This window comes from Eutrema salsugineum, unplaced genomic scaffold (genome assembly GCF_000478725.1).
Source record: "Eutrema salsugineum unplaced genomic scaffold, Eutsalg1_0 scaffold_5, whole genome shotgun sequence".
NCBI classification, from domain to species: domain Eukaryota; kingdom Viridiplantae; phylum Streptophyta; class Magnoliopsida; order Brassicales; family Brassicaceae; genus Eutrema; species Eutrema salsugineum.
The window spans coordinates 13,855,604-13,871,082 of NW_006256612.1; the positions used below are offsets into that span (position 1 = coordinate 13,855,604).

At 35.8% G+C, this 15,479-nt stretch overlaps 3 protein-coding genes and 1 long non-coding RNA gene across 7 annotated transcripts; 1 reads left to right on the forward strand and 3 right to left on the reverse strand.

The window, feature by feature from the left end:
* The first annotated feature begins 473 nt into the window (after positions 1 to 473).
* LOC112084095 lies at positions 474 to 2,600 on the forward strand. Of its 4 annotated transcripts, none has more exons than XR_002898059.1 (5): positions 474 to 1,130; positions 1,557 to 1,630; positions 1,713 to 1,782; positions 2,245 to 2,346; positions 2,416 to 2,600. It is a non-coding gene; the product is annotated as an uncharacterized LOC112084095 (long non-coding RNA). The 4 variants fall into 4 exon arrangements; XR_002898057.1 differs by having other exon boundaries at positions 474 to 606; positions 838 to 1,130; positions 1,713 to 2,346; XR_002898058.1 differs by having other exon boundaries at positions 474 to 606; positions 944 to 1,130; positions 1,713 to 2,346.
* LOC18994286 (signal peptide peptidase-like 5) lies at positions 2,148 to 6,516 on the reverse strand. Its single transcript, XM_006417921.2, has 13 exons — positions 6,272 to 6,516; positions 5,681 to 5,839; positions 5,416 to 5,527; positions 5,181 to 5,300; positions 4,649 to 4,806; positions 4,233 to 4,424; positions 3,976 to 4,010; positions 3,715 to 3,871; positions 3,381 to 3,434; positions 3,208 to 3,300; positions 2,689 to 2,831; positions 2,443 to 2,597; positions 2,148 to 2,319 (listed from the first exon to the last, which is right to left on the reverse strand). Exons 1-13 carry the CDS (start codon positions 6,419 to 6,421, stop codon positions 2,213 to 2,215), a joined length of 1,635 nt encoding a protein of 544 aa, XP_006417984.1. The 5' UTR covers positions 6,422 to 6,516; the 3' UTR covers positions 2,148 to 2,212.
* Positions 6,517 to 6,739: 223 nt separating this feature from the next.
* Positions 6,740 to 8,004, reverse strand: LOC18994287 (ras-related protein RABA5e). Its single transcript, XM_006417922.2, has 2 exons — positions 7,555 to 8,004; positions 6,740 to 7,241 (listed from the first exon to the last, which is right to left on the reverse strand). The coding sequence occupies exons 1-2, from the start codon at positions 7,886 to 7,888 to the stop codon at positions 6,919 to 6,921; spliced, it is 657 nt and encodes a 218-aa protein (XP_006417985.1). The 5' UTR covers positions 7,889 to 8,004; the 3' UTR covers positions 6,740 to 6,918.
* A 736-nt stretch (positions 8,005 to 8,740) lies between these two features.
* LOC18994288 (transcription factor bHLH128) lies at positions 8,741 to 11,758 on the reverse strand. Its single transcript, XM_006417923.2, has 6 exons — positions 11,232 to 11,758; positions 9,966 to 10,258; positions 9,682 to 9,810; positions 9,337 to 9,402; positions 9,172 to 9,240; positions 8,741 to 9,051 (listed from the first exon to the last, which is right to left on the reverse strand). Exons 1-6 carry the CDS (start codon positions 11,677 to 11,679, stop codon positions 8,995 to 8,997), a joined length of 1,062 nt encoding a protein of 353 aa, XP_006417986.1. The 5' UTR covers positions 11,680 to 11,758; the 3' UTR covers positions 8,741 to 8,994.
* Positions 11,759 to 15,479: the final 3,721 nt, after the last annotated feature.

Here is a 15,479-nt window from a genome sequence, read left to right on the forward strand (position 1 = left end):
ACGGCATAACATGCAATATTGATGTCGTTTACTATATAAAATACTCGTTGTTTATTGGTTTTAACAGAAGAAGAAAAAAAAAAAATTCAGTCAAAAGTCAGAGAGCGTGACTCCACGCGCATAAACAGCCATATCCCATTCCCACTCGCACCAAGTGCGCGTTGCGCGCGTTAGGCCTAATTCGTGGGTTATATAGTCCATCAATTTTGCTCTATTTTGGCCAAAATTTAAAAGTGAGCGAGTTGGTTGCGTTTTACTTTATATTGGATTGTCGTTTTGGGGCTTATTTTGAGTAATTTTAAGCATTTAGGAGCATGTCTCCTATATTTCACAGCCCGTCAAATTAACGTCAGTGATACACAACATTATTAATATCATTTGATATTATGTCACCGTCCGTCAAATTAACTGCAGTGATACATAAACATTATTTAAATCATTATATGTTATATGCGTTTTGCTTGTTATCGGGTTGCGTTTTGGTTTGCAGAGAAATTGTGTCACCGAGATGCTTCTCTGATTCGCCGGAGAAGAGAACGCCGGCAATTCTGAATTGCTCCAGCTCGCTGCGTCACCTTATTCCTCCATCCTTCAAATAAGGATAAGGTAATCTCGAAAGCTTTCAATTGTTGGTGTTTGGTGTCGTGAAAGATCGAATGAATTCGGAGGTTACAGCTCGAGATGTTGATGATGTGATTGGGCATTTTGACATCAGATTATGGAAATGCATATTTCGTTTTTGACTTAATCAAGTCTTTAGATTCTGAAAACTACTTGCTATTCAAGTCCATCTGTTTTTAAAAGATTATAATAACTATCAAGTACTTGAATATGCAGAGGTTCACCATAGCTAAGCTCATTATTAAGCTTCCCATTGAGAAACCAAACTCAGACCATCAATTAGTTTTCTTCTTTCTTATTTTTTCATTTTGGATGGAAGAAGTACTTTGAGTCTTTGAGTTCAGCTATCCGATCTCCATTTCAAAGAAAAATTGGGAACAAGAACTTTAGGAGTGTGATGCGAAACAATCTCTGTGTATGTATTTGGTTGCAAAGATAATGATGTTGCTGATTTTGAGACCTGGCCAGAGTTTCATCATAATGCTGTTGCTGGACTGGCTCCGCTTCAGGTTTGTGTTTTTATATTTTAGGACGTTTTAGTGTCGCTTATCTTACTTTTGCATCATGAGATGCTAGAAGAGAATACACCAAACTGGAACACATGATCTCACAATGTATGTTTTTAGATTTTTGGATTAGCACACGCTCATCTCTAGTTGTGACTACATGTGGCTTAGAGTGGAGATATGAAATTAGGAATGCAACATTTGGACTCCTTTACTAAATGAAGACATATGTCTGCCTCATTTGATAAATGTGGTCGTTTTTCATTATCAGCCTTTGTTATCACATATAGAGTCGTTTTAATCTACAAATAGATGGAACAACTTTCATATTCTTCTTATATTAAAGTGATTTTTTCCATTTGATAAATTCAGACACATTCTTGACTACTCTCTATTTACCTTGATTGCTTCCTTTCATTGGTCTTTTAGGACCATGAGAGCACCACGGTAGGTTTGATGCTTGGTCTGGCAGCTTCGTACTGGAGAACCTGACTATTGCAAAGGTACAACTTCATTTGCTTCATTTTCTTGACTATTTAGTGGTCGTGGGCTCAGATTTTTAATTACTACTATTTTTGTTGATAGCGAGTCAACCAGAAAACCCTTTCGATACCAAGCTTCATATGCTGAGTTTGAGATACTAACACTTCTACAGGTACAGATTGCTGTGGTGTTTCACTTATTGAAAGTATATTTTAGTTCTCCACAAGCAATTACTGAAACTAGAAGTTGTTTGATTTGCTGTGGAATTTACTTACATACGCTAAAAGTAAGGAATTGAGAAGAGTCATTTGCATAATGTTAAGACTATTTGTACTAGTAACCACTGCAAAAGGGGATATACAACAAACTTTTTTTTTTTCATTTGGATACAGAAGGTTGGTGAATATGTATACATTACATTATACGTGTGGGGTGTGCTGATCGACTACATGTATATGCACAGAAGGGTAAATCCCTTGTGTTAGATTTCTTACATTTGTGGAAGAAAGAAAAATTGTCAGTGTCTTGTTGTTTTTATATTGTCTTCTTGCATATGTTCTTGAGTCTCTCCAGAGCTTTAAGTTTATATATGTCGGAGCAATTTATGCTTCTGGAGTTGGGTTAACATCTGCAGCTGAAGGCTGTCGAGTCCCGTAGTTCCACAGGTCTCTGAGTTCTCTCCTCACCAACCCGAGTATGACCGTGATTCCTGCCCAAGTGTTCCGCACAACATTATGTAAGAAAACCTTGCAATTTTTTGGTCAGTTTTAACAATGAGAAGTAAGGTAAATGAAATGCATTGCAGATTTATTAAAATGACTAGAGAGAATACCGAGGGTGCAAGGGACGAGGTAGAGCAATGCAGGTTGACCATGTCCGTTCATAACATACAATCCCAAGTATGTCAAGAATAGTCCAAGTCCGTAGCCGAATATCAACCACGGGAAATATCCTTTCAAGGTTCCTTTGTTATTTTCCTTGTCATATCTGTGACGCAAATGACATGTGCATACAATTGGTGCCGAGCTAGTTAACCGTGAATTGGAATCATAACAAGTCTGATGCATGAGAAGGTTACCTGAAAATAAAGCATATAAGAAGGCCTGGGAAAAGAATGTCTCCAAAACCGATCATGTTGTAACCACCCCATGGATCAGAAAGCCGTGGAATTCTCAACAGCATGGGAATAGATTCTCCAGTGTCTTTGCTCCCACGTGCAACCTATGTCATAGATTAACACCATCAGGAGAATATATGACTGCTAAGTATCCAACTTGTATGTGACTGAGTTTTTAGCTATCATCGGTCCTTTTAACTCTTCACTATGTGCATTCATATATATACTCAGATCAAATTACAACAAGTGTAACTCGAACTCAATCTTTGGGTGATTTGAAGACAATTATGATGCTATATGCAAATACCCGTGCTCTGGTTTGATGAGGCTTAAGGTTATAAGAATCATATGATATGATGCGTTTTTGTAGAACGTCTAGAACTAAAACTGAAAGAAAATTTTCTCCTTGCAGAAACAGAATTAACTATCAAGGTATAATACACTTTTTGGTAAATTGAAGGAAAACTATCAAATACTCACCGCAATCATTACACTTTGCTTGAAGATTAGTGGTGACAGGAATACCCAAAAGATGTCATAGACAAATGCACAGCAGAGAAGAATGGTAGCAACCTATAAGTGTGAGACACCATTAAAACGTACGAAGGGATCACTAGAGAAATACAATTGAAAAATACACACAGAAAACTCACCCTGATATTAGGTAGCCGAGCCACTTGCAAGACATTTATCATCATGCAAATACCCTGTCACGTGACACATTAAACTTAGAAAAACAACCAAGGACAATAACGAACCAGAAGCATGCTAACATACATTCAGAAAAGTAATTGATTGCTATAAATAAGTGGTCTACTGATAAATGTGTAAAACGAAACAGAAAAACCTAAGAGTTGGATTTGAGCAAAAAACGTGGAAGTAAATGCTTAGTACGTCAATTTTGTTCAGACATAAGGCGAAAGTTTTTAAAAAAGAAGATTATTTGGCTTTCAACAATTACAGAGTTACCAAGCTAAGAGGACATACCAAAATATCTTGGCCGAACCATGCATACGAAGTTTTGCGCTTCATAAACCAGGCAACAGCAACCACAAAGCAGAATAACAGAACGACTAGTGAGAGGATCGAGGTATTCCCAAACAGAGGGACTTTCACATTCTTCTGGCCACATTTATTGCATCTCCTGCAGAGAAATGAAAGATGAATAAGAGAAAGCAACACATGATTTTTTAACTAACTGGAATAAAGAGTTCTTTCATGAGTTGAATATTCGGGGTCTGAAAATACCTTGTTATGAGGGTAGTGATAATATTATGCATTCCCTGAGATGAAAATATATTAATAATATGACTTTATAATTTGACATAACAATGGTTAGGTTAGCCTCTGTTTCATTTCACATGAAGAGCTCATCATGTTTTGTATTTCTACCGGGGAAATAATACTAAAAAAAAGTTTACTATTAAGTTGCAACCAGACATTGATCATAATTCTAGCTATTGAACCATGAAACTTAAGATATACTCAAGATTCGCCAACATTACCTGCATACCACCAATGCAGAAAAATATGGTCAGGATCACGATAAACCAAGATGACATGAAGAAGAAGAGCAAAACGAGGAACGTGGATGCTGATATGACAAAGATAATAGCCCCTGTAGCACTGATATCAAGGGTTTCCTCTTCGGCGTCATCTTTAGTAGCGTCACCTTTGGTAGAATCATTTGAAAATTTCTACCCAAAAAAGTCAGATGTTAGGAAAAGGACAAGAATTAGTCTCCAACTAAGACAAGTGGATGGTAAGGTGATTTCCATGATAGAATGAACAAGCTAATAGATTGTATTTATCTTGTTGTCACATCTTGTAACAAAATATAAATTTCATGATTTCATCTATGCCCAATAATTAAGTAAGCTTCAGTAGAACCCAAAAAAAGCAGATGCAGTCTGGTAAAAACCTTTGGTGACAATTCATTGTACTGCTCATCGCTCTTCTTAGGACCGGTGACATGCGACCAAACAGCAGCAACGAAAACTGTTCCAACCGACATTAACCATAGGAATGCCACTGCATAATCCACAACTGGGCTTTTTGGAGCATACATTAAAAGCTCCACTGCATCAAAAAAATCATAGAAGAAACAACATATCCATCAAAAGAATGGTAAAAAATTAAGAGCAGATGGACTATCATTAAAAAATAGTGAGAGAGAGTTTCAACATTTGCATTGACTAATTTGAAATTTACTTCAGACAAAAGTTAAGAATAGATATCATATGATAAAGACCACAATCAATTTCAGCCTTCCCACTAAAAGCTATTGAATCACAATGTCATCTTCCCTGCTGGAAACAATTGAATCAAATCTGTCCATCATTTGAACTTTTTTGAAAGATCTTTCTGCTTAAGATTACAGTTTGAGTGGGTAGTGCTAGAAAAGATATGAGGATCCATAATAGCGCCACACATAGAGAAAGCTTAGACCATACCTTTCTTATTTTGCATAATGGATTTCTTCAAGGCATCTCCAGATGACGTTGTAATTATCAAAACAGGTATAGAAACATTTAAGGAGGTGTCTTTCTCAGTACAAGCCATCTCATTCAGCTCTAAAAAAGCAAAGATAGTAGAAAAAGATGTCAGAGGCTCATCGAATCAAAAACTGCAAAGCAAGAAATAGCAACGTGGGGATACAATTCCGGGTTTAAATTTAATAGTCGCAACCTTCTTTGTCGTTTATTAACACCAAAGCTGCAGCTCCTCCAGACTGTGCAACTTCAGCCTTTGCTGTGAAAGCACATTCGCCACGTACAGATAATGCAATAGAACCAGATAGCTGCCAAATTTTGAGATGAATTCATTCAAAGAACTACATCCATCAATATTACGTAACATCATTATGACCTATTCTGTTTGAGTTTTCTCTCTAGCATAGCTAATCACCAAAATTCTCAAACAAGTAGTTAAGATGGAGAAGAAAAAGGAAAACCTTTGAGGTTAAACTGGAGCAACTGTTCAAAGGAGTGGTAAGGACAACCGGTAGTTTAACAGCTTTGTCTTTATCAGACGGAAGCATGGCGCCAAACTCAGCAGTCATGCCTGAAAAAGTTTCACCATTTTCTCCGTCAACCCAATTCTCGACCTTGACCTGGATAATATTCTTATATTAATACACGGCTTAGATATTAAACAAACAGTAGTTGCATGAGTTATGTTTGTCCACGAATCTATGGTTTTGAGATTTGACAGACTGAGTATATACTGAAACAGATAAACCTCAATATTGATGGATAAATTCAGAGAAATCACATAGGTCCTAACATAATGAAAAAATAACATCAAATAGAAAACCGCAGGCACCGAATCAAAAACTATGTATTTGCGGAATTTGATTGCATTCCCGGTATCGATTCAAATCAATCAACGAGAATTAGACGTAAAGTTTCCGTTTCGACAACAGCGATTCCGGTTAATTGATGAACACTCATAATCCTAAATTTCCAGAAAAAAAATTTTGATGAGAAACCCAAAACAAAATTCGAATGGGGAAGAATCTAATGAAGGATTCCAAAGACATTACCATTTGAAATTCGTTGGAACAGCCAGGAATTTTAGGAGCGGCGGCACCATCTTTGGAAGAAACTTGGCCAGCCCCAACGCACAACAGAGCAATCAGATAGAGGGCTACCGCCGCCGCGAGAATGCGGCAGCTAAACGGAGGTAACGACATCGCCACCGTAAGAGAAGGGGAGAGGAGGAAATCGAGGGATGATGTAACAAAAAAAAAAGGGAGCGAGAAGAGGGAAAGAAATTATTCTCCGTTCATCTTCGTTGTTGTTACATATCCAGGGAAAACTTTGTGAAAAGCCATCTTTTTTCCTTTTTAATCTATTTTCTTTTTCCCTCGCTTTACACCATTTTCCAAATAATTAAAAAACCTCACAAAACCAATCAGATTAGTTTCCACCGTTTAATTTAATAATGATTTAAAATAGCGAAGTATCACAAAGAAAAGTAGAAAACACAAATGAATGGAGATAATTTAGATATTTGCCAAAATTGAGACAAAATAAATTACAATTCATGGATTCCGGTTTTTTTTTCTTCTATGAGACGAAGTGACAACATTATGCAAAGTTACAAATACAGTGAGAAAGAAAGGGAAAAACAAATGAAACAGAGTTGAAAAGAAAATGAAAAATAGTTTTTTTCTTGTGTGTGTGTGTGTCAAGTGGAGCAGCAAGATAAAAAACCGGAGCTTTGTTTAGAGCCAGTGTTATCGTCCTTAACGAGACTAACCCGATTCACGGTGAGTTCATCTTTGTAAGTGTCGGAGTTTAGTTGCTTACGGCTCACGTTATTGTAGATATCAAGTATGACTTTTTCGAAAGCCGTTGTAACGTTAGTGGAATCAAGAGCAGATGTTTCCACGAAGAAAAGACCTTGAGCTTCTGCTAAGGCTTTGCCTTCTTCCACGCTCACTGCTCTTATGTGTTCTAGGTCACACTTGTTTCCCACCAGCATTCTCGCTACCGTTGTATCAGAATGGACTGAAAAAACAAAAAAAAAGCAACTGAATTTGGTTTTGGCTCTCTGAAAGATAAACCAAGGCCGAAACTTTGATAGTTTTTATATGTAAAGGCATCGCCTTTACATAGACTTATCTCCAATGAAGCAATAAGCAACAGAATCTTGATAATAAGACTTTGAGATTCCAGAATTTCTACCAAGATTAGCTTCAAAATCCCAATTCTAGTCAACCCTACGACCTAATCGATCATCAATCGAGTGTATCATCATCCTTGGAAATCAATCAGAAACAGATTCAATTTGGGGCAATTGAGGAACAAAACAGAGACGTACTCTTGAGCTCATCGAGCCAACGACCGACACTCTCGAAGGTGGTGCGGCGGCTAATGTCGTAGACGACGAGTGCACCGACGGCGCCACGATAGTAGGCGGAGGTAACGGCACGGAAGCGCTCCTGGCCGGCAGTGTCCCAAATCTGAGCTTTAACCTCCTTGCCTTCAATCTCCATGCTCTGCGTCTGAAACTCGACCCCGATCGTCGCCTTGGAATGCGCACTGAACTCGTTACGAGCGTACCGAGACAGAAGGTTCGATTTCCCGACCGCCGAGTCGCCGATCACCACTATCTTGAAGAGGTATTCCTCTCTTCCTTCGTCGTCCGATGACATCGTTTTCTCGCTCCTTTGGCCTTCTCTCTCTCTCACAGACGGCAAGACTTGGTTTAGAGAGAGAGAGAGGAACAGAGGACGGTGCAACAAGCTGGCAAAGAGGACATACTGCGCATTAAGTGGCCTCTTTAATATCTTCACCCTTTTTTATATTTATCTATCAGTCTCATTAGTTCCCTTTATTACTACTTAAAAATCCAAGTTTTTATTAATTATATACTGTCACAAACTCTCTGCTTCTGCTCTCCCTCTTTGTTTGTTCATCTTCTTTGTTAATTTAAGACTTCGCTGTGCAAATTGGTAAACGTTAGAGGGAGACATTTTTTTTTACTTTCGACGATGTTAATCTTTAGCTGACGCAAAGTCTTGGATAAACCCTTGTTACAGAAAAAAAAAGTCTTGGATCCATAATTTGTGTCGATGCGGAAATCAAGATTATTCACGATATTACATATATATATATATATTAACTAAATCATGACTACATACGTAATATACAAACTAAATACCCTAAAGTCTGTCGTATAGGTATACGTAAGACAAATTCAATAGACTATTGTTGTTTATATATGAAAAAAAAAATTCATCTTTGGTAAAGATTGGATCTAGCTTTGTAACGTGCATACACGCTACTTTAGGAAGCCCAATCCCAACATCTACTAAAAAGAGTATTCCGCCTTACGCACCATCTGCAATTATCTTTTAGTCGCAACTCCTTCGAAGGAGATGCAACTAATTAAAATTATTTTGATGTTCTGTTTGAGATAATATTTTATGGAAACGTAAAATGGAAAAGAAATGAGAGAACTAGAAAACCAAATAATGGAAACAAGTTGCTTTACTCATAAGTCATAACCCGAACTAGTTTCAAAATTAACATCATCAGTCCTTCCAAAATAAGCAAATATTCAGAGCATAACACTTGGGAGAAAATATAATGGACATTTGGCATTGTTTCGATCTTATAAGATATGACTATAACTGAGAAGCTTATAAGAGAATTAGCTAGGCATTTGATAATCGATTTATTTACATTTTCTCTAATTCTCTTATGATATCAAAAACATCTGATAAAGTTAGGATGATCCCTACCGTTAGGATTGCAGCTAATTTGGTCTCTCACTGCATCCGCACGTGCAGTTCTCTTGTTCTTTCTTCAAATTCTGCGTTTGTAGATGAAAAGGTAGTGTGTATATATATTAATGAATTAAGGAGAACTCTAAAAAAAAGAATTCAGCTGACGTAAATAGAAAAATAAGATGATTGATAGTTTTATAAGGAACCTGAAGTTGGTGTTGAAGGCCTTTGATGTGTTGTACAGCTAAATCCAGCATGTCAGAATAGCTTGTTTGCTAATAAAATCAGTAACAAGTAATAATGTCTTAATAAACAAATTTTTATATATCATAATGTTGCTATGTACAAAATGTGATATGATTCAAAGTAACCTTATCCATGTTGGGGACAAGGTCTTGTAGCTTCTTTAGTTTGCCACTTATTCTCGTTCTCCTCTCCTGTATATATATATATCATAAGTTTCTATAAACAGACGGCTTTCTACTAGAAAAAAAAAATTCTACACAAAATTTTGTTCAACATATAATGTCTTTGTGAAACTATCTTAACATAATCACCGAACTAAATATCTCGCTAATCGTTTTCTATTTTTTTTTTATCGAAGACATTTATTTGTAGTAGTTATTTATTACTAAATTGTGACAAATTAGCAGCAAAATTGTTTTTTTGGATCGGTTGCTACAAAAAAAGAAAAAGAGTATATATGTTGAACTGACCCGCTCGGCGATGCTTCTCGGGTGGGTGGCGCAGCCGCGTTTGGCCCGAATTTTGCAAGGTACAGAATCTTCAGGAAGCTGCATATAGTTATCCATGTAGTTCATTGAAGTGTCTGAAGGAAGACTATACTGCAAAACCAATGATAAAAAGAGAAAGTTCGTAAGAGTATGTCCCTTGAAAAGTGCAAAGCAAAAGCATAAAACAATTTTTTTTTTTTATCCTTGTGTTTGTGTTTACTATTCTCATATGATGTTTGACAAAAGAAAAACACTAAAATGGTTACCTGTGAAAAAAGACCTGAGTCCATGTCCTTGGATCGTTTAGTTGGGCGGGTGGTCACAGTAAAGCCTATTGAACCGGAACCGTCATCCCAAGAATCAGTGGGGGCACCGAAGCTAGCCACTGAAAAGGAATGGCCCGAACCATCGTGGACAGAGGTCTCATTGACCTCAGAGATCCGGGACAGAGGATCGTGACTCGTGAAGCTTAGCTGAGACTTGAGTCTCGATTGTCCTCGTCCTGCATTAGACCCTCCTTGTGGATTATAATCACTTGTTGGTTGGTTCAACGAGAAATCTGATTTTCAAAGTAAAGTATGTTATAAATATCACATTAATTACGTGAGTAAAAAAAAACTAAATAAATAATGATTCATATTGCACATCATGGTTTAGAAACAAATAAGAGTCAACTATCAAAAGGAATCGACCCAAAGGCAAGACTGATTTCATGGATATTATTATTTGTTCACATCCAGACTTAGTGGAAAATATTATTACTTATTTGATAACAACGATGCAAATTAAAGCACAAATGAATGAAATCCGCAGGACCAACTAAGATCTATCGCTTTCCATTTAAATAATCTTATTAACAACCAATGAAACTTCGCCACATCAGCAGATCAACTATTGGCCACGAACTAAAAGAACCCCATAATCTTATAAAAAAATATGCAACTTGGTTTATAGGATTCCTCGAAGATATTTAATTAAAATATCCAGATTGAGGGTAACCGAGCCACATTTTTGCTGTATGTTTCCAAGCACGTGGCTCGGATCGATCAAGGGTGTTTTCGTCATTTTTGAAATACGTGATCTACCAACCAGCCAGATTACCAACGGCACCTTATATTATATCAATCTCACACAAAAATGTCAACTTATTATAGCGTGCGTCGTATATACAGGAAAGTGTTTTGCTCACAAAAGCTACGTAATCTATAAGAAAATCCCGAAAATACCCTCAGCAGCCTCTTGACAGATAGATTTGGGTTCACCAAATGGATTTTTTTTTTTTTTTTTTAGTGGGTAAAAGTAATAAAATCCAAATGGATCTTTCTTTCATTCAGCAATGAATGATGCTTCGTTCTTTATTTCATAACTACATTACGATTTTTGGCAAATCCTAAATTCGAGGAAATTATGTTACTTGAATGCAAAGTTCTACTTCTAGTATATCTAAGAATACTCTATATCATCTAATCAAGTTGATTTTCTTGAGAAGAAATCAAGAAGTAGTATAAAAAAAAAGAAAGGAAAAAACTCACTATTTTTGTCTCCGGAGAGGTAGGTGAAGAGGTCGGCGGGAGAGCTACGTTGCCTAGCGAGAGAGTAAGATCCGGAGCTATTGCCGAGGTCGTTGCTCTTGTGCTGCGAGATCTCGTTGAATCCACCGTAGGATCTGTCGAGGAGGAGATCTTTATTAATGTTGCCGAGCTGCTGTTTCTGTCCGTTGGATGAGTTGACTACGCAAGTCGTCGAATCGGATCTCAGCGAGGATGAATCTGCTCCGGCGAAGAACTGACCGAGGAAGTTTTCCGGCGGAGGATAATTGAAGTCACCTGCACGACCGTTTGTTCCGATGACTTCGTCCACCACAGAGTTTAGAAGCGATCCCGGAGCTGAGCCGTATCGGATCAGACCTCCGCCTCCGCCGCCACCGGGAACCGATGATCTCTGCGATGATGATGACGTGGAGGAAGATGATTGGTACATATCTTCTATCGCCAAATGGAGAGAAGACAGGGAGAGAGAGAGAGAGACTCTGAGTCGGTTTTGAAAAAGAAAAAAAGATTATTAGATGAGATGCTTTTTTATGGGATGTAATAAAAAGTCTTCACTTTTAAGCGATTGGCCACTCGTTGGATGTCACATGCGCCTCACGTGATCCTGCTAAAGATAAACCGAAACAATCCAACTGATCCTTTAATATTTTTTTTTTATATTAGACCGATTACCGAGTCAGCTTAATCACCTTTGGGCCATAAGAGTAAAAGGCTTTAAACTCTTGTTTATGGTGTTTTTGTTTCTTATGGAGTTTTACATCGTTAAATATTTTAGGGAAATCATCAGGATTCAGGGCAGTGAATTTTGGTTATCGTTTGGTTTGGTTTAGACTTTTTGGTTAACTATTGGTAAACGGAACTTTATTTGGGTTGGCTCTGATAATAATGAATATATATATATGTTTGATGTAAAAGCTATATTTAGTTAAATACTAAAATATAATTTAGTTTCAAAATTTACTAATTGGGTCTTGTTTGCTTATAATTAATTTAATGTTACTAAGTTGTTAGGTTTACTAGCATAAGGTTTGAATTTTAAATTGTATCTTAAAAATATTCTTTTAAGTGTTATGTCAACAACAAAAGCAGTTATAGCTTTTGGAAGGACCTTCCTTTGATAGTAGGCTCCTCTCCACAGTCTAGTTGAGCATTTGGCCGCTTTGGTAGTCTCTTAAATAGTTAAATGTCAAGGCTGCTCATGCGACCATGTACGGACTTCGTAGCTAGCGACTTCAAATCTTTAGAACACAGTCCTATCTCATTCGTTGGTCAATCTTTGAATATATAACAAATGATATTCTTTTGCCATTTTTTTGTTCCTTTTCCAACCCATTTTTTTTTTCAATTTTCAAATTTAAATATGAATTCCAATAACTACAATATCTTAAAAGAGTCATTTCAGCTATAATTTTCAATAGGAGCCATTTGTTGCAATTATAAGAGCTACTATAAATCCACTTCAGCAAGCATCTCCATCATCTGCTTCTTTTGTATTAGTACCAATACACAAAAACAGGATAAGATGCTTGCTGAAGTTAAACCAAGCCATTTTTTTGAAACTTCTTATTAATTCTTAACATTAAACAAAAAAAGAAAAAAACATTAAACCAAAAAAGTTGACACGTTATATATGAAGAACTATGTATTAATTCTTAAAAAAATGAGTCGCATTCAAAATATCCAAAAGATTTCCACCAGACGTACATGCACTTAAACCCATCCAAAAACCACTTGGGTTTTTATGAAAGCTAATTTCACTTCTCGTATGTAAAAACATGATAAACGAGAGATTTCTACTAACGAACCAACACAATTATTGATGCCAGTCACCTCCTTTTAACGTTGTTGCCAACATATATTCTTTTAAACACGCAAAACAACTACTCGAGTACGTCATGGGTTACGTAAAAATTGCATGACAAGTGATGACAGAATCGAATAAAACTAAATGGAAAGACGAAAACTGGATAGACAACAATTATAACATGTGTAGTTAACCCATTTTTGCTAGGAATTTTATTTATGTATGTCAGATTCGGAAATAGCAATGTAGATGTTCAAAAATAAAATAAAAAATAAAGGAAATAGCAATGTAAAAGTGGTATTTCATTCAATATATTAAATATTTTTGTTTCGAGAATTTTTTTTTAAAGTTCGATAGCAATGTTAAAGTGACATTTTTATAAATTTTAAAGTTCGTTTAAACTTCAATGGAATGCAAATATATTGGCCTGTAAACTCATATTTTTTTTTGGTTTATAATTTTTTTTTTTATGGCCATGCTGGGTATAAATATAAAGATTGTGAGTACATAGAATACAATCATCATGTTTCTCTAATCTACTATAGAAATACTCATTGACAGGGCTGAATCGAACCCAGCGTTCAAATAGAGACAAACATTTTTCTCAATAAATATTGCTATTAATTACTAATTTAGATCTAGAGCCCACAAAGATGGAAACTTCTTCCATCACCTATCAATTTCGCAATAAATATACATCCATATAAGGAAAGAACGAAAACGATATCTCATCTTGTCTGAATTATCCAAATTTCTCTGCTAACAGTACAAAATGGACTCGTAATTAAAAGAGTGCGGACTCTAATGATTTTCGCATGTAAAACAGACGTTGTTATTTCTTCTGTACACGTAATTACAATTAAATAAACGTTTTTCAAAGAGTGAAAATAAGATAAACACATCTGATTGTTGCGCATTCTAGTCCGTAAACGTACGTGTTTTCTAGCCCCACCCTTATTGACCCTTGTGATTCGTGAGAAAATGAAATTTGAATTAATTACAGTTCAATAGAAATATGTCTTTATTATTCTAGGCATATTTGATGTTGAATGATGTGATCTGTAACCAAACTTTCTAATTTAATTAAGTTTCAACAATATCATTTCGTGAGCTAAAATCCAAATCAAGTCGAGCAGCATAACTACAATATTATACAATTCCATTGTGTGTAAACCCTTTAATATAACAAAAAAAGAAAGAAATATCGAGTGTCTGCAAACTTATACCGAAACCAATATATGTGCTATGCGAAAATTCTTATTGTAGACTCACTGTGTGGAAGTAGAAATAATGTTTTCGAATAAAAGATTGAAACTGATGGAACAAAAAAATGAATTTTCCTCTTCATTCCACATATAATTATAAGTTTGATCTCTTAAACATTATAATATCAATCGATAACTCAATTTTGTTGTTCAAATGTAAAATGAAGAGAAAGCTTTTTTTTTTTGATTTTTTTTTCTTAATGTAACACAGTTCCAAAATTGCTGCCTAATTGATAAATGGGAAAATTATATGTTAATGTAACTATACGGAGTGTCCAAAAAAAAAAAAAAAACTTATAGAGTGCAGTAAAATCAAATTCTTCTTCTTTTTTTGAACATTAGTGGCCATGATTCTAATAAAAAAAGAAAGGTTGGGGTTAGGCGATAACTGCAACATATATTTTTTTATGAGGTTAGGAAACTCCAATAGGTAAAACAAATTATTCATCTCCTTGTTGAAACACATAAAATATGCTAACCGTAAATAATTTCATGCAAATGCATTTTTTAAAAAAACGCAATTTTTTTGTACGGAGTTGGAGTTAGCATAAAAATGTGAATGCATTTTTATATTGAGAAAACTGTGCACGTGCGAAATACAGCATCAAAGTTCGTTAACTAGAACAACTAAATTGTCCAAATCAGACGGCTTCGATAAACGATAACACGTCAGCTCACACGCGCATATGACAACACGGAAGAAGAGATTCTTCTATTTTCTTTTAAAATTTTCCATATTTCTTAATTTTTTTTTAATATAGACCCAAGAAACAACGACACGCGATTATTGCCTCCTGTCATTTTTTTCCTTCAATTTCTTTGAAATTTGTCTGACTTTATAAGAACATCTTCATATCACAAGCGAACATTTGAACCATGAACCATCTGTAGTCAGACAGATGATTAACATCTTGATCTCGTCAGAACGAAGCTGGAAACAATTGCGCAAAATAATTAACCTTTTTTATTCCCACGAATTTTTGGATTGGCTGTTGGATTATACCACCAAACAAAAGATAAAGGTCTCATGCATGTCAGTATTTTTCAAACCCAATCTCTTTCGTAAAAGTTTTTCCTTCTTTCTTTGCTTTTTATAAACAGTATTACTAGATACTCTCCTGTACATGAAGAGCTTCCTTGTCAAATGAAAATATTTTTTTT

What these genes read in the sequence shown, in the direction of transcription:
- LOC18994286 (XM_006417921.2), bottom strand. Translation starts at nt 6,421, where the DNA reads ATGTCGTTACCTCCGTTTAGCTGCCGCATTCTCGCGGCGGCGGTAGCC. An exon ending in GTTAATAAACGACAAAGAAG is followed by an intron (nt 5,301 to 5,415) that starts GTTGCGACTATT and finishes TTGCTTTTTTAG; the next exon opens with AGCTGAATGAGATGGCTTGT. An exon ending in GGTTCGGCCAAGATATTTTG is followed by an intron (nt 3,435 to 3,714) that starts GTATGTCCTCTT and finishes GTCACGTGACAG; the next exon opens with GGTATTTGCATGATGATAAA.
- LOC18994287 (XM_006417922.2), bottom strand. Translation starts at nt 7,888, where the DNA reads ATGTCATCGGACGACGAAGGAAGAGAGGAATACCTCTTCAAGATAGTG. An exon ending in TTGGCTCGATGAGCTCAAGA is followed by an intron (nt 7,242 to 7,554) that starts GTACGTCTCTGT and finishes TTGTTTTTTCAG; the next exon opens with TCCATTCTGATACAACGGTA.
- LOC18994288 (XM_006417923.2), bottom strand. Translation starts at nt 11,679, where the DNA reads ATGTACCAATCATCTTCCTCCACGTCATCATCATCGCAGAGATCATCG. An exon ending in CCTCTCCGGAGACAAAAATA is followed by an intron (nt 10,259 to 11,231) that starts GTGAGTTTTTTC and finishes TTTGAAAATCAG; the next exon opens with ATTTCTCGTTGAACCAACCA. An exon ending in TTGTCCCCAACATGGATAAG is followed by an intron (nt 9,241 to 9,336) that starts GTTACTTTGAAT and finishes TGATTTTATTAG; the next exon opens with CAAACAAGCTATTCTGACAT.